We start from the raw sequence: 25,339 nt of genomic DNA, 5'->3' as shown, positions 1-25,339 counted from the left end.
TGGTTTTGCCCCTATTTAAAAGTTATGATTTTGCACTTAATTCAAAATATGATTTTGCACTCAGTTCAAAATTGCATTCTTGCGATTGTTTTTTACAAAGCTATTGACTCAATGTAGTTTTTATTCGTGTCAAACAGCTACCTAGCACTCGCTCATTGGTCCTGACCAATTACTGTTTTGCCCCCAACTCTAAATTACATGTTTGCAATTGTTTTAGTTTTTTGAGTTAACTTTTTTTATAGCAAAACTATGGTAGTGTTTTAGTTTACTTTGGTTGATTCGGTGTATTATTTTTTTATTTTTTTTAAGATCGTGTTATAAGTAGCATGTACAAGTAATCGAAATACATAAGAAATATTCACTTTAGTGCCCGCAACGCGGACATCACATACCACTAGTGATAAATATAAAAACAAGAATAATAAACTAATATTTCTTTCATAAACAAAGAAAAATATATAATATGTATCTGGATAAACATTCTAGAACATTACATAGGGAATCTTATTTCTGCATTCAACACACTAACAGCCTATACATTTTGGTAGCGGTTGCCCAAGTTGAATGTGCAATTGGATTAAACAACTACAAAAGCCCAATGCAATGTGTTAAACACATCAGCTGAAGAACCCCTCCCTACAAAAGCCCAAGAATTATTGGTCACTGCGTCGTTTTGCTTAAAATCACATATAACATCTTGGAAAATTAAAATTTGACTCCTCCCAAATCGTCCCTAGAAATACATACCACCACAGGCAACTGTCAAAATGTCAGACAACATACCATTCGAAATGCAAATGGAAATCATGAAAAAGCTTCCTGTCAAATCCTTGATTCAGTTCCGATCCGTCTGCAAACCATGGAACTCTCTCATCGATAGCCCTGATTTCATTACGCAGTACAACGGCCAACGTACAAACCCGCAACATCTGTTTCTAACCTATTATAGTTGTGGGGATAAATACGTTTCAATTGCTGATGATCATACTTTTCCCCACCACAAAGTTCCCCTCACTTTCCCCCAATGGCTTTTAGATTATGACTATGATCTAATCGGCTGCTCTCATGGCTTGTTGTGTTTGTCTTATTATGAGGACCAGACCAGAATAGCTATTATTTGGAATATTTTGATTCGAAAAGCAATTGCTGTACTTGTGCCTAGTGTGGCAGGTGGGGAGGTTTATGAAATGTTTTAGGTTTTGGGGTTTGTCGCGAGACTACCGACCCGAAAATTATCAAGATTACACCTATTCGGAGTCAGAGCGCTATGGAAAGTGTAACTTGGCATGCTGCGGTTTTTACTTTAAGCACAGGGACTTGGAGATCTCCATATAGCGGCAATCTTTCTGGTAGTTCAATTGAGTTTGACAGTTACTGTGATCAGGTAGTTACCATAGATGGGTCTATTTATTAGCTTGCTGCTGATAGGGCTGATGTGGATGGTGGGTTTAGGTTCGATTATACGATTATTTCGTTTGATTTCACCCGTGAAGAATTTAAAGAAGTGAGCCTCCCAGATAGTTTAGCACACCAGAGGTATAACGATATTTTGTCCGTGTTAAAACTAAAGGAGTCTCTTGTTGTGCTTGAACGTGTCAATGATCTGGGTTACGATGTATGGATGATGGAGGATGGGGTTTCCAAACTGTTTACAAAGCTATTCACTATTAATGTTAGCACACGCTGTGCAAAAGTAAAGGGATTTAGAAAGAGTGGTGAACCTATAATTAGCTTTAGTTTTTCAAACGATAATCGTAACAAAGTTGTTTATGAGCCCTACTCAAAACATAATGATAAGGTTAAGGCTGTGATTGACAATATATTTGCTTTATATTATCTGATTCCCTACATGGAAACGCTGCTTCTGCTTAATCAGCTAGATCTTACGGTTCATAACCAAGTGGAAACCTTCAAATTTGAAGATGATTGGCTTCTAGAACCGAGTTTCAGTTATGGGTTTAAGGGTAATTCTTTTCCTGAGGACGACTACTTTATGGATTATTATGGAATGTAAGATTGGAATGGTGAAATGAAAAGAACAAGTGTGTTGATTCTAATGTTTATCATTCATCAATGATCCATCCTGTGTTGAATATAAGCTGTTTAAAATAAGAGAGGCTAACCCCTCCTTCTCCATTCACCCCTCTTGGATTCTCAGCACCTCTTACTCTTGTTTGTAATATCATTTTTGGCCGACATTCTGTAGTTACCAACATGTTCTAGTTGCTTGGTATATTATTATACACGCACCCCCTCGATCAAAAAATAGGTGATAGGTCGTATGTACATAATTTTTTATGATCTGAACAGAGGTGAGATTCTTGCTTGCTGTAGAAATTTAAACATAATCTGTTTTCTAAAGCTACAAACCCAACAATATAGATAAGTAGAATACAAATGATATGTATTCCATTATAATTTGTGATAATAATCAAAACGTAGCTGATGAGTCGGGGCTTATTAAGTATAATCTGAAGCACCACCAAGTCCGCTTTGTCGAGATGCCCATAACAGAAAGCATCTCTAATATTTAACTATGGTTCTAATACATTCAGTTTTGATGCCGGTAAACATTTTAGGGTCATCAGGCTGGTACCACCTAATACCATATTGTGAAAGCACGGGATCGATGACATACATCAAACATTGCACTTGATTCAAGACATGAAGAAACAAAATATGAACAAGATAGAAATATGTAGAAGACGAATCTCTTCATTGATGAATCAGTCATCACAGATTACACAAACCAAAGGAGTATACATCATCTACAAGCTGGATTTACATCAAAGATCTAAACCCTAGCTTTCTCTCACTAACACATAGTCTCTCTAGAGAGGTGCACAAAGCTTCTTTCTTTCTCTCATTGTTGTTGTTCTGTGAGTTCCATTCTACCCTAATCCTATACAACACATATATATAGACTAGGGACAAAACTCAGACAAAACAATTTACACCAAAAACCAAACCCCTGACCAAAGTTCTAGACCAAAACTTGGACAAATTGTCCAAGGATAAACCTCCGACTAAGTTCCAAGATATGTACAATAAAGACCCTAACAATTGGAAGGCATGCACTTTTCACCCAAAGTGCATTAACACACTCCCCCTTGATCAATGCATGGTCTTCATGTGGTCTTGAATTCTTCATTATCATTGACTTTAACTTGGACTTCTGCTTTGGTTGACACAGAACTGATAAGCGACAGTTACCCGGCAGGAACTGCACTTACAGTCTCCCTCTTAACTGTTGCATTAGTTCTGTGTGGCATCGATAATCTTCAATCACCGGATACTGCACTTACAGACTCCCCCTTGACTGATGATATCATGCATGCTTTCAACTTTAGCTGAGACGTGATCTTTTAGGTAGAGCACAGCGATCTTCAACCCTTCTAATCAAAGACTTGCTGACGATCACTTAAGGCCGCTTTGAGAAACCCGAAGAATCCAACATCAAACACTGTAGATCCTCCCCCTCAAACTACTCCCGAATCAAGTTAACGCGAACCGACCAACAACCACATGTAGGAATATCGCTCGATACATTAATCTTCAAACCTAACCGGTAGCAGAAAGAAACATTGGATTTCCAATGCCCAACCTTGAACACTTCAAACTTCACAAAGACATGAAGCTCAGTTCGATAAGTTAATAACAAACTGAACTTTGTAAAAGTACATCCACCATCTTGATCAGAGTCTTCAACCGAGTGTCTGAAATCATTTCATCTCGAATCTTCAAGATCTAATCTCGTCTCTTCACAAATCCACCAATTACCCGCTGTCTTTCGTCTCTGATCTCCCCCTCAATGTAAGAACCCTTATTTCGAGAATTCGATTAGTCACCAACTAGGAAGAGGTACCAAGAAGACTAATCTTCTCTACTCTAACCGGCATACGATAAAGGCATGACCTTCAACTACTTGCCAAACGAGCAATTTGCTTCATCACGTCAACACTTGATTGAACCTCGAACAAACTTGACAAAACTCAATCATACACTAGCTCTAACTTGCTTCATGTTATAAACAATTCGCCACCGGTAAGATTAACACTAAGTTAATCTCAAGGATAGTAAACATGAACGTGTTTCGATGTAGCACCACGAGCTTTTTGTTTACAAAGAAAACAGGAATTTCAAAATTTTTACTCCCCCTATATCTTTGTAAACAATACAAAAATCCAAGCAAGTTGTATTCTCTTCACCTCCTCACTTGATCCGGACAACATAAGTACCATAAAACTTTTCGATAATCTGAAACCGACTTCAAGTTTCCAAACTACACATAATTCTAACTCTTAGTTAGTTACCCGGTACCCAGGTAACCCGGAATAACTAGAAAAACTCGGAACATGCACAACTTGAAACTTCCGAACAACACAACCTTCTAAATTCAGCTAAAAATCCGGTACCCCAGGTAACCCGGAATTCTAGAAAATTCGGAACTCGTAAAACCCGAAAGCTCTTGAAACCTTGAATCAGATCATCGAAATAGTACTTAGAGTACAAAGAAATTCAGAGCAAGCAAAGAAATCCGAAAGACCCATAAATGAACAAAGTCACCCAAAATCCATAAAGTCACCGAATCTGGAAAGCCCACATTTCCATTACGAATACCACTCTTGGACTGAAACATTTCCAACTGAAACATTCTGAAAACATACTGGCTGCAACAAAAATAATATACCCTCATCATTGCTTAATCACCGTAATCCATAATAATCATGCGGCCCAATCATTAATAAGCCCATGCACTTATTTCCTTTGACAAACCCTAGCCGCAATTGATTATCCCAGCCAACATGTATCACCGGAGATACATCGGAACAAATCCGGCCATCTTCCGACCGACACGACAACCTCAACACTATCATTTATCACTAATTATCACCATCAAGAGAAACGTAGATTACGGGTTTACCGTGGTTGCTGTAAAATGACGATGTGAACTCTTGAGTCGTCGACGGAAACCTAGTTGTCGGAACTACCATATATCACGGTCATCGTCTCCTCCGTTCACCATATCAGAACCACTTTTAGTTATCATCAACGACCACCAGAAATGAACCAACACCCCACCGACAGGAGTCTACTGCCTATTCAATCCAAAACCCGATTGAGACACGAGCCGATGTAACCAAGTAAGTCAGTCGGATACTAAGATGATAACAGATGTGACCCACACATAAACAGATCATGTAAACCCGGAAAGCAATTAAGATTAAAAAGAAACCCACCGTTAACGTTAACGTAAATGACACTTGAAAAACCTTTTCACGATATTCAAAAACCCGGACATCAGTTGAAGCTCGGAGAAAAGTTGAATTGTTCTTCATCTACTCGGACGTCACTTGAACCATTAACAAATGTCAATTTTTTGTCGTTGCAACAAAATCAGTTATTAATGCTTCTCCGAGTTTTTTTTTTTAACTGATTAGTTGAACCATTAACAAACCTCGAACATCATCAGTTGAACCATTAACTCTGAGTTTGTTAACTGATCTTAAACTCGGAGACATATAACTCCTCAAAACTTGGAAAAACAGCTTCTTGATTAAAACTCGGAGACACCAAACATCAAAACTCGGACCAGTTTTGGCTGTTTAAACTCAAAAACTCGGACAAACCAAAAGGTCAAAACTCGGAGCATTGTTTTTAGATCAAAACTCGGAGCCACTGTTTTTGATCAAAACTCGGAACAACCAGAATTATTTTTTGTTAAACATCGGAACAAGATAACTGAATGTGAAACTCAGAAAAAAACAGAAGATTCAATGAAACTCGGACACAGCAAAACTCACTGAACAGTTAATGTCTGAGTTTCAAAACTCGGAACTTCTAGATCAATCTGACTTCAAAACTCGGAAACACATTATGTGTCAAAACTCGGACCCATGATAAATCAATAAAAGTCGGACTTAAGTAAACTCTTAAAATTTCGGACACTAGAAAAAAAAAACTAAAACTCAGACTACCTATATGAATAAAACTCGGACTTCTGCTTTGGAAAAGTATTAAAAAGTCGATACTGTCTTGAAAACTCGGATCATTTATGCTCTCGGAAACTTCAATAGTCTGCCAAGATCTTCTGTGGGGTCCGAGTTTTACTCCCCCTTCTCTTATCCGACTTTTAATACTTTTCTTTAGTCCGACTTTTAAATGAAGAATTTTATCATCTCCCCCATCTGACTTTTATACACTCTCAAACATTCTCTCTCACACAAATAACTCGGACTAGACACTCTGAAAACTCGGACATGGTGAGACTTTGAAAACTCAGAGCCCTAAACTCAGACTATTAAAAACTCAGAACAATTAAACATCTGAACGTATTTTGTCATATTAAACCTCGGACTCTTGAACTAAAAAGAAAAGTCGGAATAGGTTGATTAGAGTGTAAAACTCAGACAAGTTTCAGTAACCAGTCTCCGGACTATCTCCCTAGTGTGACTTCACACTAGTTCACCAAAACCCCGGAAACAACAAACACAGAGTTTTAAAACTCAGACAAGTTTAACACTAAGAAAAACTCGGACAGAGCAATTTTTGGATCAAACCTCAGATCTGCAACAACTTGGAGAACAAAACACCCACGAACAGCTCCATTTTCTTCAACTTTTCTGCAAAATCTTCAAGTCTTCAAGATGTTTGGCGGAAACAAACATCAAATCAAGAGCAATGGTGATTAGGAAGGCGGTTAGACCATTCCGAATCGGTAACCATGCTCTGATACCACTGTGAAAGCACCGGATCGATGACATACATCAAACATCGCACTTGATTCAAAGACATGAAGAAACAAAATATGAACAAGATAGAAATATGTAGAAGATGAATCTCTTTATTGATGAATCAGTCATCACAGATTACACAAACCAAAGGAGTATACATCATCTACAAGCTGGATTTAGATCACAAAGATCTAAACCCTAGCTTTCTCTCACTAACACATAGTCTCTCTAGAGAGGTGCACAAAGCTTCTTTCTTTCTCTCATTGTTGTTGTTCTGTGAGTTCCATTCTACCCTAATCCTATACAACACATATATATAGACTAGGGACAAAACTCAGACAAAACAATTTACACCAAAAACCAAACCCCTGACCAAAGTTCTAGACCAAAACTTGGACAAATTGTCCAAGGATAAACCTCGGACTAAGTTCCAAGATATGTACAATAAAGACCCTAACAATTGGAAGGCATGCACTTTTCACCCAAAGTGCATTAACACACTCCCCCTTGATCAATGCATGGTCTTCATGTGGTCTTGAATTCTTCATTATCATTGACTTTAACTTGGACTTCTGCTTTGGTTGACACAGAACTGATAAGCGACAGTTACCCGGCAGGAACTGCACTTACACATATCTGTCCTAAACCCTTGAATTATCTTAAAGTAGCAACATACCTGTCTCATACCCAAATACCAGCTGAAATGTCTCGGGTTTTCTGTGTTTGTTTACCATCCCTAATCCCCCATTCTTGTGGCTTTTTGTAAACGAATGATTATTTTAGTGACCTGCGTATATATTATCTATTTAGTTCTTATTTTGGATTAAATTGTGGGATATTCCATGTAGTTTTCACAAATAAGAAAAGCCAAGATACGAAACAGGTCATGATGGAAGTCAATAGAATGGAACAAGTGGTGTGAATCACCATGACGCCGTATAAGTTCTCATAAGCAATATTTTAAAAACCGGTAAATACCGGCCGGTTATACCGGTATTACCGTTTCCAGATGTAAATCCGGTACGAAACACCCCGTAAATAAGTGAAACGGCATAAGGTTTGTACCAGCAGTAAAATCCGATATACCGGTTTGAAACTTAATACCGATACCGGCCCAGGGTTATTTTAGTTTGGGTTGTTACTTATTTTTATTATATATGTTACTTATCTTACATAATTTTTTATATATTATAATTATTTGTAACTAAAAGTTCTTATTTAATATTGTATGAAACGAAAATAGTTATCCTCTAGTTCATGAGGATGGCGATAATGAATTTTATCTTTTCTGCGATCGTGAACTTGATGTATTCAACTCTCAAATGGATTAAACATATCGTACACTTTCATTTAAAAGAGCTAGTTGGAAAATTGAATGATTTTCGATTATCTTTTCGATAATTTTTATTATGGATTTACTTTTGGATCATCTTTTAATATATCATGGATTTTTTGATTAACTTTTGAGTTGATGTTGTAATTTATGAAATTATAGAGTTAGGTAGTCAACCCAGTTAAACCGTTCGATGCAAGCTGGTTCATCCGGTTGAACCATTTTTTAGCCTAATACGGTTTGATTTAAAAACCGGTTTTTAAAACACTGCTCATAAGAATCGTCTTATCTTTTTTGGTGTTTTGTGGTGTTTGCTGAAGAGGCAGCAGCACATTATAAGGTGGTGAGTGGAAAAGTTGTATATAGGCTCTCACATAACACAATGAAGAGGTATGACCCCAAATCACATGTGAACACATGTCAAAGGGACCACACCACTCCAAGCTAGCGTCCCTGTCACACAAAGGCATCCAGAAGGTTCTAGAAGCTTCTGGAAGAAGACACCTAGTGACAAGAAGATGCTCCTGCAAACAGAAAGGATGACAGGTGGCACCAACAGCGAGACGCCAGCAGCGGTTGCAAGATCCTGGGAGGACAAGACGACAGCCACTACAAGCAAGTGCCTAGTTGGAGTGAATAACCGTATGCCACGTCACCTCAGAGGCTGACTGTCACACCCCAGAATTATTAGAGATGGCGTGACTGGACCGGTATCTTCATTGCACAGTGGAAGCAAATAAGCTAAGACTTCTTGTAAACGAACGCCCACTAAGTACTCGAATCTCCAATGGTCCTCCTATTCTAACCGTTCCATTGTTTGAAAAGTAACCTCAGAAAGAAACATGCGAAAAATCAACATAAAGTTGAGCGAGTTCATTGTTTTTTTTGTAAAAATTTAAAATAAATCTTTTTGAATAACCGGTTTTTGAAGTGTTGTTGAGAAAACGAATTTAAAATCATTTTCTTGTCATGTTGTATGGAAACTTTGTATTTGTAATGCTTTATGTTCGTAAAACCATGTATTTGTAAACTCTTGTGTTTGTAAAGTTTATGTAACCGTCAATGCCCACCCGGACTTTGATTTCATGCCTGCATAATTCTATGCTTTGATTTTGTATAAAACATGGTACGTAATTTATAAAGACGTATTGAAACTGAGTTCTGTATATGTAAGGAATACGAGATTGTTAATCGTTTGCAAGGCCATTAACATATGACACGACATAGGAAGCATCCAAACCATAGGCATTTTTCTAGTTGTCGATTCACGACTGAGACACAAAAGCACTACTTGGTACTAGTTATCACCAAGAGTGTGGCTGCCCGAAAACCCATTAGATCTAACCTTTTGTTATGCGGTCTTAATACGTACACGATTAATGGTGCTTATGTTACCCTATTCGTGACATGATCTATTGTGTCATTCCTTAGTTTAATGTACCTCTTGGTACCTGTATTTTCCGATAGTTTAGAAAACTAGAATTCGTGTGTATGCACATTTTGAAAAATACGCTTGTTTAAAAAACCCGTATAAAACATAAGCTTTTCGTAAACCATTTATGTCAGTTAAAACTTGCTTGTAAAATGGTTTAGAAATATGTAATTCTTGTATGCTTTGCAAAAAGTGCATGTCTTTCCACCCCGAAAACATTTAGAAAAATGTAAAACTGTAAAAAGGTGGGGTTATGAACTCACCTGAATTGTCTTGTGCAAAGCTAGCTAATTACGACTTCGTGATGTCGTTTCCAACACGAGACTCGCTAGCGTGCATTCTACAATATTCCTAACACGGAATATCTTATAAGTTTCTAAGTAAATGCGGTAACTACACTACGTGTCACCGAGCTTTACCGAATCGTTAACCGAACAATCCGTTGATATGTTGTTAACTTAATAAAAACAATTAAGTTATACTTGTTAAGTTTCGTTTACTAATTCTAGAAAGTACTTAGTTTTCGAGAAATTCGAATATATAAATATTTATACAAAATGTAAATATATCCATAGGATAGTGTTTGTCGTTCCGAGAAGTCGTAGGTGTATAAAAAGAATATTTATATGAAAATACCATATAACAAACTCGTCCGCCGATATATATGATGTGTATATATATTGTACCGTGTAGGCGTTTGAAATAAATATGAAAGAATCGTCGAGTCGTTATGTTCCAAAATAACTATATTTGCTTGTAAAAGAATCCATTTTGTTTGTTATTTGAAAATAAATATGTAGACTATATTTATTTTAATAGAAGAAATCCCGAAATTTCGATGTTCAAACTAAATATAAATACTTATATTTTTTTTGTTTATAAAAGATATCCGACTTTTTGACGTTGAAGTAGATATAGATAACTATATTTATTTTATAAAGCTTTCAAGTTTGGTTGTCTTGTAAAACTGATTTTTGACGAACATTGAAAACGCATTTCTTGTAAGTAAATAAAGTGTTGTTCGAAATTAATTGTATGTGTATCTTGCTTTATAAATACCGTTTCAATAAAACGTGTTTTAGTTTTACGGATTTTCTCGAAAAACGGGCAGAGTTTCCTCTGTTTTTGGACGCCCCCGACTGTTGTCATTATTTTATCAAAATTCAACAATTTATCAATCAATATAAACAATATTTATAAGATTCCGTCGAATAAGTCGAAATATAAACTATGCTTTTATCGACTGGTTCAAGCTCATTTGTCACCTGATATATAAAGCTAGAAAATAACCAAATAAACCGCTCAAAATATTTACCAATCTTCGCGTGTCGAAACGCCTGAACATAAGCCAGCTGAGTTGACCGAGTCAACTGAGTTGACCTGGTCAGCTGAGTTGACCGGGTCAGCTGAGTTGACCGGGTCAGCTGAGTTGACCGGGTCAGCTGAGTTGACCTGGTCAACTGAGTTGACTGGTTGAGTTGACCTGCTGTGTTGACTGAGTTGACTCGGTTGACCGAGTCGACCCGAACTGCACCAAAACTGAATCTGACCGTTTCGGACCTGAACCGAAGCCGCTGTTGACTGTGTTTGACTCCTTTAACCTGCGTTGACCGAGCTTTGACCAGGTTTGACTGAACCCAAACGAGCTGAGACACGAGCCGTAACATAACCCGAGCAACCAAACATCAAGTCTAAACCGAGAGTGAACCGAACCCGAACCAAAATCAAATTTGAATCGAACCTGCTGGACTTTTGACTGAACCGGAACAACACCACCACCACCGCCACTGCCGTGAACGCCGCCGTCGGCCAACACCACCACCACGTCGCCGAAAAACAGAAAAAAACACATCATCTGACGGTTTTTGCTTGAAAACTTAAGGAAAGTCAAAATAGAAGGGGAGTGGAGTTGGAACCTGTTGGAAAAATGGAACACCACCGTCATCGCCGCCGTTGACCGCGTTGGTCGCCGGTGACGTCGTGTCTCTCTCTCTCTCTTCTCAGTTTCCTCTCTCTCTCTCTCTTCTCAGTTTCTTCTCTCTCCCTCCTTCCCTTCTGTCTTTCTCTCTCTGTTCGTAGCCGTCGAACCACCACCTGTTAGTGGTGGTGGTGGTGGTATGTTTCTGAAACGAGGGGGGGAAAGTGATGAGTGGTCGTGGTGTCGGAGGGGGGGGGTCTCACCGGAAGGGCAACGGCCGAAGTCGGCCGGATTTACTCCGGTCGCCGGAGGTTAAGGAGGGAACCAAAGGAGGTCCGATGGTGTGTTTGTGAGATGTGGGTGATTTATGTTGTATGAGAGAGAGGAGAGTGGATAATTATGCTGTCTGTGTATGTAATTGAGAGATGAGAGAAAGGGGTATGGGCTTTATACTCATTCATGTGGGTATTGACTAATGTGATTTACTTTTGTTCCGTGAGTAGAGATCTTATGAAGATTTAGGCAAAGATTTGTACAGATTCCGTAAGATTTTGTAAGATTTTGCAGATCTTGTAAGATAGCAGCGGAGATCCTTTCTTCCAGTGGAGCGTTCAGCTCTTCAGCAGTTCTTGGCAGTGGGGGAGGAGGAGGTTGATCACGAGCGTTCACAGCTTCTTTTCTGGGTGCCATGTTCTGTAAGAACATATCACGATAGGGTTAGACATTTGTTTGACATCGTCTTACGAGACAGAGTTTCCCCTAAAAATGGAGGTTTCCCATGTTTTCAAAACATGTGTTTATTTTCTTTTAAAATCATCATCAATCAACTTCAACAACAATCATCAACAACATACACTAATTTCTTTATTTCATGAACTTGAAAATTTTATAAAAATGTGTAGTAACTTACTAGTGTATTTAGTAAGTCTTATACCCTTTAAAGTGTGGTTGATCTTCTAAAAACATCAGCCTTAAAGAATTTAGATCTTTACAACTTAAGATCATATTTTCTAAAAATGTTTCTTCATGAATGTTTCTTGTTACTTACATATTTCCATATTTATTAACCACCAAAAATAAGGTTTATTTGCTTAAGAACCAAGATTAAGTGTAACTCGTATTTTAAACTTCGTTTCTTTAAAGATCATTCACAAATATTTAGATCTATGTGTTTAACAACTTACTTTGTTCATCACTTTTCAAGAAAACAAAGTGGTCTTCCAAGTTCATGATTTTCATGTGGATGACCTATCATCCTATAATAATTTCCTTTCTTACATCTTGCTAGATGTAGGATCGGATTCTGACCCGAACGAGTCAATCAGAGGAGTTTGATCAGATACAGGTGCGGAAAACAAGTACCTGATGTAGAAACAACTAGATATCTTCTTAAATCTCTTTTCTGATTAATTTGACAGCTTTTAAATTCAATTCTCACACCGGCAGCACCTCGGTATGGAAATCAGAAGGTTACAAATGAGGTCCTCTTTTGTGGTATATATAGTCCAGGTAGGTTCCCTTATACGGACATGTCCGTATAAGCGGACCTGACGTATAAGCGGACCTCCCATGTCCGTATAAGAGGACCTGACACAAAAGAGGATCTCTTATGTCCGTATAAGCGGACCTGACATAAAAGAGGATCTCCTATGTCCGTATAAGCGGACCTGACACAAAAGAGGATCTCCTATGTCCGTATAAGCGGACCTGACATAAAAGAGGATCTCCTATGTTCGTATAAGCGGACCTCCTCTCTAAAACACATAAACTCTCCAGTTTTCTCGTAAAACGCGCCCTAATCTATACATTACAATGAAAGACTCGATCTAAGACGAAATCAACAGATGTAGTGCACCAACAGACTCCACCTCAGATGTTGATGGAGTCGACTATCGAGTCACAACAATGCTGTATCTTCACATCTACAGTCTTGATCAGTCTCTGGGCTTTTCTTTCTCTCTATCTTCAGACTCCCCCTCTCGATTTACTGGTATTCCTTTGTTCTTCAGTAACATCTTCAGGATCGTTGTCTGGCTTTCCGTCTAACAGCTTCTCATCTTATCCTACAAAAGCTCTACCTCAAAGTAAATTTCTTTCACATATATATTTCAAACATATAACCCTGCACCAATTCAGACTCTCCTTCAAAACAAACACATATTTTGATGAACCACTTGAAAGGTTAGATTATGAAAACATTTAATTCCAAACAAACACTCCCCCTCAAATATTGCTCATCATGTTTAGTACTCGGAATTTTGAAAATCAGCTATTAAACATCAGTTGTCGAAAATCTTTTTGACTTTTTAAAAAATTTATGCTAAAACACACTGAAAATCTTTTTGGATTTTGAAATAAAGAAACCTGTAATGCAGTAAAGAAAATATTTACAGACAATATTTTTGTGAGTTCGTGTAAGAGGATCATATCAGTTTATGAGACATGTCACTAACACCGTTAAGCTTGATTGCATTTTTAGTTCAAAACAATTCACCTATATTGTCAGTATATCGGTCCACTGAAATTTTCACACAAAGTTCAATTGATCCGAGATACGATTTTAATGTCTTAAGAACTTAAACTTATCCGTGTGTCCCACTACTTGAATATACTCCCGTATCCAGATCCCAATATTCAGTCTTACAGGTGAGTATACCACAGATGATATCTGTTCAGAGGTTAAATGCGAAACCGTGAGAGCTCAGGTCAGAACTTCCGTTCAGCAGAGAGATGACGGCTCGACTTTTGGTGTGTCCCCCTTAAAGGATCTTTTTATTTCAACAGCAGCGACTATCAATTTTATTGTTTCATCAGCATGCTGAGGGCGAAGCTATGTTTCAAGCTTTTTGCGGAAAGCATTATCCGGGGACTAGGTCAGTACTTCCATACAGCAGAAGTCCCGGGATAATACCCCAGATATCACTGAGCATAAAGACCTAGTATCTCAGAATAAGGGACCTATCAAACAAGATTTCAGGGGTTACCTATATATCCAAGTTTGTGTTAACCCACAGAACAAGCAAGTTTGAAATTTAGTTTATATCTCGTCACAATTTACTAAATGTGTAAAAACTTAGTGGCATATCCTCAGTGAGATTGTTTATCACATTTTATCTTTACATTTCTTTAGCATGTTGTGACAGCCTACTGACGTACTATCATTTCCTCTTTTCACAATGAAACTCATTTTTGAATTTTATCATGTTTTTGGCTTTTTCAAATTTTCAAATGTTTTTGGATTTTTAGAAATTTCCCTACTCCCCCTAAAATGCAAACACATTTCAAAGAAAATTTGAAAACTTCTAGACTCTTGACCCACTAGAAACATGAAAAGTAAAACAAACTGTACAGAAACTTGACAACTGACATCGAATCACATCAAATCGCCATTCACTAGGCATAAACAATCTGAACTCCCAGTTTCAACAAACCATTTTCTCATTTAGATCTCAAAACACTTAAGTTTGTTTTAATCGAAATAATTTTTCCGGAAAATGAGTTTGTGTTTTCCACTTTTAAGTTTACCACTTATGAAGCATGGGGATATGGTTCATCATTTTGTTTATCAATCTCATATGAATAATAAATCAAGTACAACTTAATGTCCCTGATTTATCATATGCAGTTCAGAAACACTGTACCACTTGTAAATGTAAATTCTTCAAGGTATAACCACAAATACCACTTGTAGATCAAAAATACCACTTGTAGGTTTTACTGTAGGAATGAAACATCTACAGAAACCTCTTTACCACTTATCAAATTATTCAGAAAAATGCCGATTCCTGCTTCTCAATTACCAACCTGGAAGCTCCGGCGTAGTCCTCTCACCTGTAAACATTCAAACACTATTCAAAATCTTTCAAACAAACTTTTCAAACACTAGAATGATGCCGATTCCTGATCCACGATATAAACTTGGGATCTCCGGCATAGTCCTAAGACTAACATGGAAAGCATACATCCATCCAAGTCTTCTCAGACTTGATGGATTTCAACTCTTGAGCAATAGGGTTGTATGTTGCCTTTTTCGTGGCATAAAAATCTTTAACCCCCTTTGCTCTCCCACTCAGCATTTTCCCAAAAATCTTTTTAACATTCCCGTTGAATGTTTTCTTGACATCAAAATCTTTTTTCTCAATGTAAACTGATTTGAAATCTCAGTTTTTCCAATTTTCTTCTTAACTTCCTCAAATTTTAGTGACGGAAATTCTTCATCATTCACTAAAATTTTCTTCTCAACTTGTGGCTCTTCTGGCTTTGTGGAACCAGATTCATCGCCGACATTCACATCAACCTTTTTAACAACCCACACCTGGTTGTCTTTGTCTTTCTTTTTGTAAAAATTCTTTTCCGAACACTCACCAACCTCATATTTAGAATTTTCAAAACATTTAAGTCTATCGGTTGGTGGTTCAACATTAACAACTTTTTCTTTTAGTTTCTGAGAAACTCCCTGTTTTGTTTTTGCATTTTTCGAACAATTCCATGCAATGTGACCAGCTTCATTGCACTTGTAACAGGTTCGAGTCTCTCTTTGATAAAATACTTCAGTTCCATTCTTCTTTCGCTCAGCAAGAAACTCTTGGTTTGACTGTCTCCAGAATGGTTTCTTCTGTTCTTCATCTGAGCTTCCACCTGACACAAATTCTGTTTTTGTTTTAGAATTTTTATCATTTTTATAATTTTCTGGTGGAACAAAACCTAAACCTTTCTTTTTGTAGCTACGATTTTGGTTAAGTTTCTTTTGAAAACCAGAACCAGAATTGTAACCCTTTTTCTTGTTTAGACGTTGTTGAACTCTTGAAGTGTACTTTTTAGGTTTTTCAGTAAGATTAAAATCTTTTATTTCAGAAATATTGATTTCTGTTATTTTGAAAACCTTTTTGATCATGTCAAAACGAACACTTCTTATTGGAAACTATTTGTTGTAACATAATTTGTCAGAACCATTCAAAGTATAAACAACTTCGAATGTTTCATCATTCAAATTTGACTTTGATAACAAAAATTCTAAACTATAAGACCGTTTGACCAACGAATTTGGACTGTTGACTGACGAATTTGACCCTCCAGACTCAAATTTCGACTCGGACTCCTCATCAGTATCCAACACCTGATCGACCACCTTTTTAATTAACTCAGACTCATGATCGGTATCGGACGAGGTAAACGTGATATCAATGTTATCTGGTAAAACGTCAGTTGTGTCGGTTTTTAACTTTATATTGACTGCTTTCTCAAGTTGCTCCTCGTTTGGTTTCCTAGGAGAATACCCATCCCAAATTGGAGGTGGACACTTGTTATAGCTAACAGTCGGTTTCTTACCACAGTCTTTCTTCTTCTTTGGCTTCTCGTCTTGAAAAGCTTCCAATCCTGCAACAGTTGGGTAAACACGATTAATGAGATAATCAGAAGTAGAATAGCTTAACAATAACCGCCTAATTCTCTCATTTTCGATCTTTTCAGTTTCCAACTCTTGCTTCCATTTGGCACTCTCTTCAATGTAGAAATTGATCGCTTTTTGTTTTGACATCAAAGTTGCATTCATCATTGTCAGTGCCTGTTCTCTTTCTGAGTTTGTCGTTTGGAGACCAGTTACTGTTTTGTTCAAGACATGGTACGATTCTTTCACATAATTAAGGTTGAACAGTAACTGCTCCTTCTTCTTCTCGTACTCAGCTATAATGTCGTCTTTTATTGCACATTCCTTGCAGGCTTCCAAACACTTCTCACAAGGCTTGACGACTTCAACAATCTTCTCAACCTTGATTGTTTTCACAACTTCTATCACTTTTTCAGCTACAGTCACCTTTTCTTCTTCTTTCTCCACTTCGGTAACCTTCTCAGCAACATTTTCAACATTTTGAACATCACCTTCAGACTTCTCTTGTTGTTCTTTAGCCTTCAGTGTATTCATGCGATCTGCAAAATAAACATGAAAACTTTTAGGAGAAAAATGAGATTCAGCAACATTTACATATTTTTCTTCTTCATCATCACTGCTTTTGTCAACCGGTGATTGATCTACAGATTTTTCAGAATCAGCATCTGATATACCAGAATCAGACGGTGTTTTATCAAATACAACTGCTTTTTCTAAAACAACCTCATTCGGTATACTCTCATCAGAACTCGATAAACTCTCATCTGAACCCTCTGAAATTTCTCCAGATCTTTCTGAAAGTTCATCGGTACTTTCTGAATTTCCATCAGATGCAACAGACTCTTCATCCTCACTAGACACATTCTCCCTAATCGATTTCATCCAAGTAGCAAACAGATCTGGCTCTCGGATGATCTTGGCAATGAAAGCTTTAAACTATCCCTTCTCATCCACAAACATATCCCAACTAAAACCTTTTCGTAGTTTCTCATCATCTTGATCGATTATGCGTGCTGCTTTGCCTTCAGATGATATGTAATCACTCCAGCTGAAATCTACCAAACATGCTCTTTTGGGATCTTCAATCTTCCTCCCATGAGCCGTCTGTGGTTCTTGAGATTGACCAACTTGTTGATAGATAGCTTTGCGGTAATAATCATCTTTCCCAAATGGATTCTGTGCTCCGCTAGCTTCTCTTCCCTTGCACTCCCGTTTGAAATGGCCTTTCTCCCTGCATCTCAAACAAGTAACTTTAGATTTATCAAAACCTAAAGTAGATACATGAGCATCAAGAAAGTCATTTCTCCCGGTAATTGTTTTGAACTTCTCAGCACGTTGAAGAACACTTGCAAGACACCATTTAATATCCATGAGTTCCATTTCTTCGGCGTCTATCTGATCGTAATCCTCCTTTGTAAGCATAGGATTTCCGATCCAACCAGCAACAAGCCCTTCATAGGATAACAACACAGAACCCAGAAGTGCCATGTGGTCTTTCGCAGTGTCTTCAGAGAAGCTTTGACCTTCTGGAAGATTGAGAGCTATGTTGCATTGAATCACATATCCATTTCCTGTTTTTGTACTCTGAGACTGAAAACTTGTGTTTGTCTCTTTAGGATTTACACTTGGAAATGATGAAAACCCGCTGCTACTATTGTTTGAACCCTGATCAGCTTTGTCTAATGAATCCCCAGCACTGAATGCAGTTTGTATTTTCGGACTTCTCTCTGACTCAGTGGCTGAAATGCTACCCCTGTAGTACATTTTCACATCTTGTTGACCACTCGGACTATTCATCCTGGTGATCTTTTGCTTTTCCAGATTCTGAGCCTCTAATTTTTCGATAAACTGTCCAATTGTCAGTCCGTCATAAACACCGGTGTTTTTCAATATCATCAAATACGTTCCCCACTCCTTCTGAGGTAACGCATCAGCCAACTTATCCACATACTCTTCACGACTTTTATCAACACCAATCATTGTCAATGATCGCACTAAGTGACAGTATCTTTCAATCAGCTTCTTAGTATCCTCTCCTGGTAAGCTGCTAAAAAGATCAAACTCTTTCTTAAGCAATGCCTTTTTGCTTTTAATCATACTCTCACTTCCCTCGAATTTGACTTTAAGAGCATCCCATATCGACTTAGCAGTTTTGTCGTGTTCTAACAGAATGAATATATCTTCTTTAATCGCTTGTTGCAATAAACTGATCATCATTTTCTCCGCTATGTACATTGCACGTTCTTGATCTGTGAATTCGGATATCTGTTTGATAACATTCACCTCCGTTCTCGGTAACACATACTTCTTCAAGATACATTCCCATGATCTAAGATGATTTGCTTGAACCAAGTTTTCAAATCTATCCTTCCACTCATAGTATTCTTCGATACTCATCAATTTCGGGGGTTTCTGGGTGGTTCCCGTCTCGTTTTCTAGATTCATGGCTTGAGCAATCGCAGCTGGTGACGACGATGTTGCAAACGCGTTGTAAAACTCAGTATCCATGTTTCACACCTATATCACCTGACGATCTCGAATTACCTGACGTTGCACAAACAAACAAAACACAATCAGTTTAAAACTTATCAATTAACAACAACGAACTGATACTCGAACCGGTGAATATTCTGTGCGGACCGAATGTTGACAAACTGTAAAGACTGAAATTGATGCGAACTGAGATTTTACTTGTCAAAACACGCGAACTACTATGACCCGAATTAAACTCAAACGACCAGATTCACTACGAACGACTTGATAGACTTTCAAACGAACTTGCCCGACTTCTAACTGATATGACTTGAATTTTATGCCAACTGAGCTACAAATCACACCACAAACTGTTTGATGGGTCGAGATGGGCCAAGAAATTGACGTGGGCTTGACAATGGTACAGCCGACAATTATGCCAACTGAGCTAACAAACCCAAAAACATCATGATTTGATAAAGAAGACTGATAACTTTATGATAGGGCCAAAACTTTCCACTAAAGTTGTAAAGTTTAGTAGGTTGATTATAAAAGGAATCAATTGTGATAGGGCCACACAATGAAGTGACCGTCAACAACTATTTGACCGAAAAAATCACTAAGCTGACCAACAAAAATGTTCTTATTGACAATGACACATGCACATGGGCTAAATGACACTGATTGGACCTTTGTTAATTCTCTTGTTAATGGGCAAGAACACTATTCCAAAAACATATCACATGGGTCGGCAATGTTGATTGGGCCTTCATGTACCGTCAAATAAAATAAAAAGTGGCCGACAACCTTTAATTCAACACACTTTACTTTGATTCCTATGAGCGAACCTGTGTTGGTTTTATGAGTGGACCTGAATATTAACTCTGACACAAAAGCGAACCACGATTTGTTTTTATGAGCGGACCTGAATATTATATTAAGCGGACCAGATTTTATAAGCGAACCTAGAGCAATGTTTGGAGCGGACCTATTAGAAAATGTCACTTGGAGCGAACCTACAAACAATTGGAGCGGACCTGATCATAATTTGGAGCGGATCTACCAGAAAAGTGTCCTAAAAGCGAACCAAAAACTGAAATTTGGAGCGAATCTATGTGATACCGTAAAAGCGGACCTACTTCGGAACACGTTTTGACCCGTTTTTACTTTGAATTTCAGCCTCAAACTTTCAGGGATTTGACAATATACAGTTACGCACAATCTGTGAAATTTTGAGCGAATTCCGATCGTAAAATCTCGGTCTGACGAAGAAAGAAGGTGTAGAAGTAAGAATATGTGATGAAATCCAGCAAATCTATGTAGAACTCCTCCTCCTGAAGCTCTGATACCACTTGTAGGATCGGATTCTGACCCGAACGAGTCAATCAGAGGAGTTTGATCAGATACAGGTGCAGAAAACAAGTACCTGACGTAGAAACAGCTAGATATCTTCTTAAATCTCTTTTCTGATTAATTTGACAGCTTTTACATTCAATTCTCACACCGGCAGCACCTCGGTATGGAAATCAGAAGGTTACAAATGAGGTCCTCTTTTGTGGTATATATAGTCCAGGTAGGTTCCCTTATACGGACATGTCCGTATAAGCGGACCTGACGTATAAGCGGACCTCCCATGTCCTTATAAGCGGACCTGACACAAAAGAGGATCTCCTATGTCCGTATAAGCGGACCTGACACAAAAGAGGATCTCCTATGTCCGTATAAGCGGACCTGACACAAAAGAGGATCTCCTATGTCCGTATAAGCGGACCTGACATAAAAGAGGATCTCCTATGTCCGTATAAGCGGACCTCCTCTCCAAAACACATAAACTCTCCAGTTTTCTCGTAAAACGCGCCTTAATATATACATTATAATGAAAGACTCGATCTAAGACGAAATCAACAGATGTAGTGCACCAACACTAGATTATGTTTTTAATCATGATCTAGCAAGACTACATGATGATCAACATCATTTTCACACTCAATCAATAATCACAAACATAACAACTTAAATTTATCAGGATATCTTCATTAGCAAGCTTATGTTCATGTTTTCTTCATATGATTCTTTAGTTTTCTTGATGTTTTTTGAACATGATTCATCATTAACCACTTAGAATAGATGAAAAATGGAAGGATCTTAGTTCTTACCACTAGCTCAAGGCTATGGGAGTTCAAGAGTAGAAATTTGGTGGATAAAAGAAGATAGGAGAGGTCCTTCAACTTCCGAACACACCAGGCTTCGTTGTATGCACTTTAACACCTATATATGCTCTTAAAATTGTTGAAAGTGATCAAATGATGGTGGTGGTGGTGCTCTTTGGGGTCGGCCGAACAAGGAAGTGAGGGAGGGAGTGAGAGGGTGTTGTTGATGAAGATGATGTGAGAATGTGATGGACTTGTGGATTATATAAATAAACTCTCAACACTCTTTTGTCCATTAGATCAAATGCTTCCTAAGTACAATACAATTCCATTAAACAACTAGAAAAATCATGGGGGATTTCCCATGTTTCATAACGGCTGGAGGGCGGGGGGGGGGGGGGTTGGTTTAGTTGGGTGGTGATGGATGGTTAGGGAATTTACTTAGTTTCCAAGTATTTAGTTAGAGGTTTATGTGTGTTATGTAGTATATAGTGTATTAGGGTGTTCGGTTACCATAACTAGCTTAGAAAAATAAAAAAATGAGTTTAACAATATTTTTATGTTCCGGGTAATGTCCGGTTGTTCGGTTAAGAACCGGTTCGTTAAAGTGCTAAATCATGCCATTTAGTGTCCTTTATGTATTCTTTTGTGACCCTTTCAATTCCCGACCCTTAGGGAAGTATTCTTGATAATAAAACATAAATTCTGCATGATATTTATATGTTTAAAAGCTGATTTGAGCTGAATTTAATGAAATTCTGCACTTAAAGTGCGTTTCGGGTGCTTTTTAGTGCGTATTTTAGCTTGTTGATGCATATTTTGTCTATCGCCTTCGTCAATCCGGTCAATCCAAGTCATAGTGAAAAGCCGGGAAAGAATCAAGTGCATATTGTCATATTTAGTTAGAAATGGCAAGGTGGCAAACTTGTAATTAGTGTGAACTTTCACTAAGTTGCCTTGACCATATAAATAGGAGATATGTCATGATTTTAGTAAGACTTTTGGAAGAGTTTTAGGAGAGATTTAGGGAGAAGACTTGGAGAAGACTTTCTAGAGAGAGAAAGTATTGTATTTGTGATTCTTGTACCGTACACGTCAATTCTAGCAATGGAATCACATTAGTAGTACGTTATCGTGTGTTCGGTCACGTTCGTTCACGGATTCCGCACGTGAAACGTTCGTTACGCAATCGAACGGTCGCAAAACCGGTCCTACAAGTGGTATCAGAGCTAGGAGCTCGATTGCTTGATCAAACACGTTGTTTTCGGACTGATTTCAGCAGATTTGAGCCGATTCAGATCTGATTTCTCCTATTTCTTCACCTTCTACTCGTTCTTTACTGAAAAACGTCAAATTGAACAGGTAAATACGGTCCGTTTCGTCTGATTTTTGGATATGATGTGCGTTTAGACCCGATCTACAACCCTACCAAGTTTCAGCTCGAAATTCCGAGCCGTTTAGGAGTAATCGCGATTTTTCTGTTCGAATTTGCGTAAACATTCAGCTGTGAACCGCCTTTGTGAACATTCCAGGATCGCTCCAAATCTTCATGTGAACCGCTCGAAAATTGTGTTGTGGATCGCTCATAGAATCTTCTGAACCGCTCATATGTCATCACCTTAAACTTCTGAATCGCTTTTTGGTAAAATCTGGATCGCTCATTGGAAACATCTTGAACCGCTCATAATTACACGTGTGAACCGCTTTTTAGTCAGATTATGGATCGCTCATACTTCAAGTTTTGAACCGCCTTTAAGAACAGGTGTTGGATCGCGCATAGGATATATTTGTCTTGAACCGCTTGAGTGGACTAATCAAAATCAATTTAAGTGTAGGTGTTGGTTAAGTGGTTAAGTGTTGTTTGAGTGCACGGTAAACAAAACCCACCTCCCAATATCATTTGTCACAAAAATGGCCCAATCATAAGTCAACCGCCCCACTACCTACCTTATAGAAGCACACTCAAAGCCCACTCACACTTGTCGGTAAATCCCACTGCCACCGCCCAATCCATTTTAGTCGCCGCCCAAACCGTCCAAAGTTGTGACACCACTGTTATCTCACATTTAATTCAGCTGAATTTTTGCATTGCCCAAGGTTGTTTGGCCCAATCCAAATTGTTTACTTATTGCCGCCCCATACTAGCATAGCCCAACCGCCCACTTGGATGTGACCCACCGTCCCACTTGTCCAATCCAAGTATTGTTATCCACCGGCCCACTAATTTGTTTTTAATCTGCCGCCATATCATATTGACTAAATCCTAAGCTTCCACCGCCCAAACTGAAGCCCACTTCCACCGATCATTTGACCCAATCCTAAGCTTTGTTACCCACCGTCAAGCCCATCAAATTTGCACCGTCCATTTAAAAAATTTAAAGCCAATCCCAGCCTTCTTAACCATTGGCCCTTTGTGCAGCCCAAGTGACCCAATCAAGATTAAAGGAGGTTATTTTTCTAACCTCGAATATTCGAAAAAGAAACATGGCAATGGTGTTTGATTAACAAGAGAATCATTATTTCGAAAGATTTAATGATTGGCATCACGGATTTCTAGATGAGGGTTATAGAAAAGTGAGCAAAGATGGATGGGCAAAAAGGTTCAAATATTTCGTGTGTCTGAAAGACGAAACGTTGGATGATCTTAAAGACAGATATAGTGTTTTATTGAGTTATATGAAAGATCATGAGATATATCCGTCAAATGTTGAAAAATTGGAGAAATTTGCAGATGCATTACCGATTGAATGGAGTGAATGTTTGAAGAATTTAAAGGAGAACTCAAATTTTTCAAAATTACCTCTAAATCAATTCATCAGCAAACTTCAAACTCATGAACTTGAAACCAGAAAGAAAAAGAAAGATTTGATCAAGGTTTTGGAATATAATGTGCTAGATCTAAGTTCAGATGTGATTGAAGAGTTGCACAAAAGGGTTACTAAATGTATCAGGGCAAAACATGTGCTGAAATACGATTTCAAACGAGGTTGTTATATTGATAATAATGGAAATCCTTTTGATTTCGTTAAATTGTTTTGTGCAGGTACATTGATAGCAAAGGAAGAAGAAACTTCAAAAGCTGAAGAATCGGTGAAGAATGAAACAATGTGCTCAACATGCGATAACTTTAAGACTAACAATGACAAACTTGTGAGAGACATAGAATGTTTGGCATTTGAAGTCAAAAAGTTGAAAGACGAGAAGCACGTTGCTGAAAACCAGATTCTTTCTCTGGAAAAAGATTGTGAGAAGTTGAAAGCAGAAAATGACAAATTGTTGATTGATTTTAACAGTTTGACTTTGAAATATCAAGAATTTGAGGGGCAAGTGAAAATTCTTGAAGATGGGAAAAATGTGTTTAGTAAAAACAACATTGAAAAACAAAAGATGATAAATTCCCATCTTCAGAAGATTGTCGAACTAGAAAAAGAAGGTGAACGCGCTCAAAAGAGAATCAAAGAGTTGGTAAAAGAGCTTGAAAGCAAAAAGAAATCGTCAGAAGATTAGGATTTCTGGATAAAGCTTGAAAACAAAAACCTGAAAGCGAATGAATCAAAATTTCAGGAACAGATCAAAATTTTGATAAATGAAAAGTCTGTTCTTGAAAATTTGAAGGTTGAGAATGAAAATTCCATCAAGTCTCATCTTGAGAGAATATCTCAGCTTGAGGAAGAAGCTAAGAATTCCAGGACCAAGATAGATAAACTTGAGAAGAAATTGATCAGTTTTGCGACTAAATCTGACAAGTTGAATATTCCTTGTCCAAAACCGATCAATTCAGTTCCGATGAGTGAAAAGGCTACAAACGTTGACAAAGTCAAAGTCAAAGATTGTGATGATAAAACTGATGAGGAAAATGAGAAATTTTATTCAGCAGATGAGTCTGTGACAGAGTCTGATGATGAAAATGTTAA

General features: G+C 37.9%; 1 protein-coding gene across 1 annotated transcript; it reads left to right on the top strand.

The window, feature by feature from the left end:
• The first annotated feature begins 751 nt into the window (after positions 1 to 751).
• LOC110945025 (F-box protein At5g18160-like) lies at positions 752 to 2,014 on the top strand. Its single transcript, XM_022186665.1, has 2 exons — positions 752 to 1,178; positions 1,415 to 2,014. The coding sequence occupies exons 1-2, from the start codon at positions 768 to 770 to the stop codon at positions 2,012 to 2,014; spliced, it is 1,011 nt and encodes a 336-aa protein (XP_022042357.1). The 5' UTR covers positions 752 to 767.
• Positions 2,015 to 25,339: the final 23,325 nt, after the last annotated feature.

Source organism: Helianthus annuus, chromosome 6 (assembly GCF_002127325.2).
Source record: "Helianthus annuus cultivar XRQ/B chromosome 6, HanXRQr2.0-SUNRISE, whole genome shotgun sequence".
NCBI lineage: Eukaryota > Viridiplantae > Streptophyta > Magnoliopsida > Asterales > Asteraceae > Helianthus > Helianthus annuus.
Note: the sequence above shows the minus strand (reverse complement) of the source record. Positions and strands in the feature narration are given on the sequence as shown.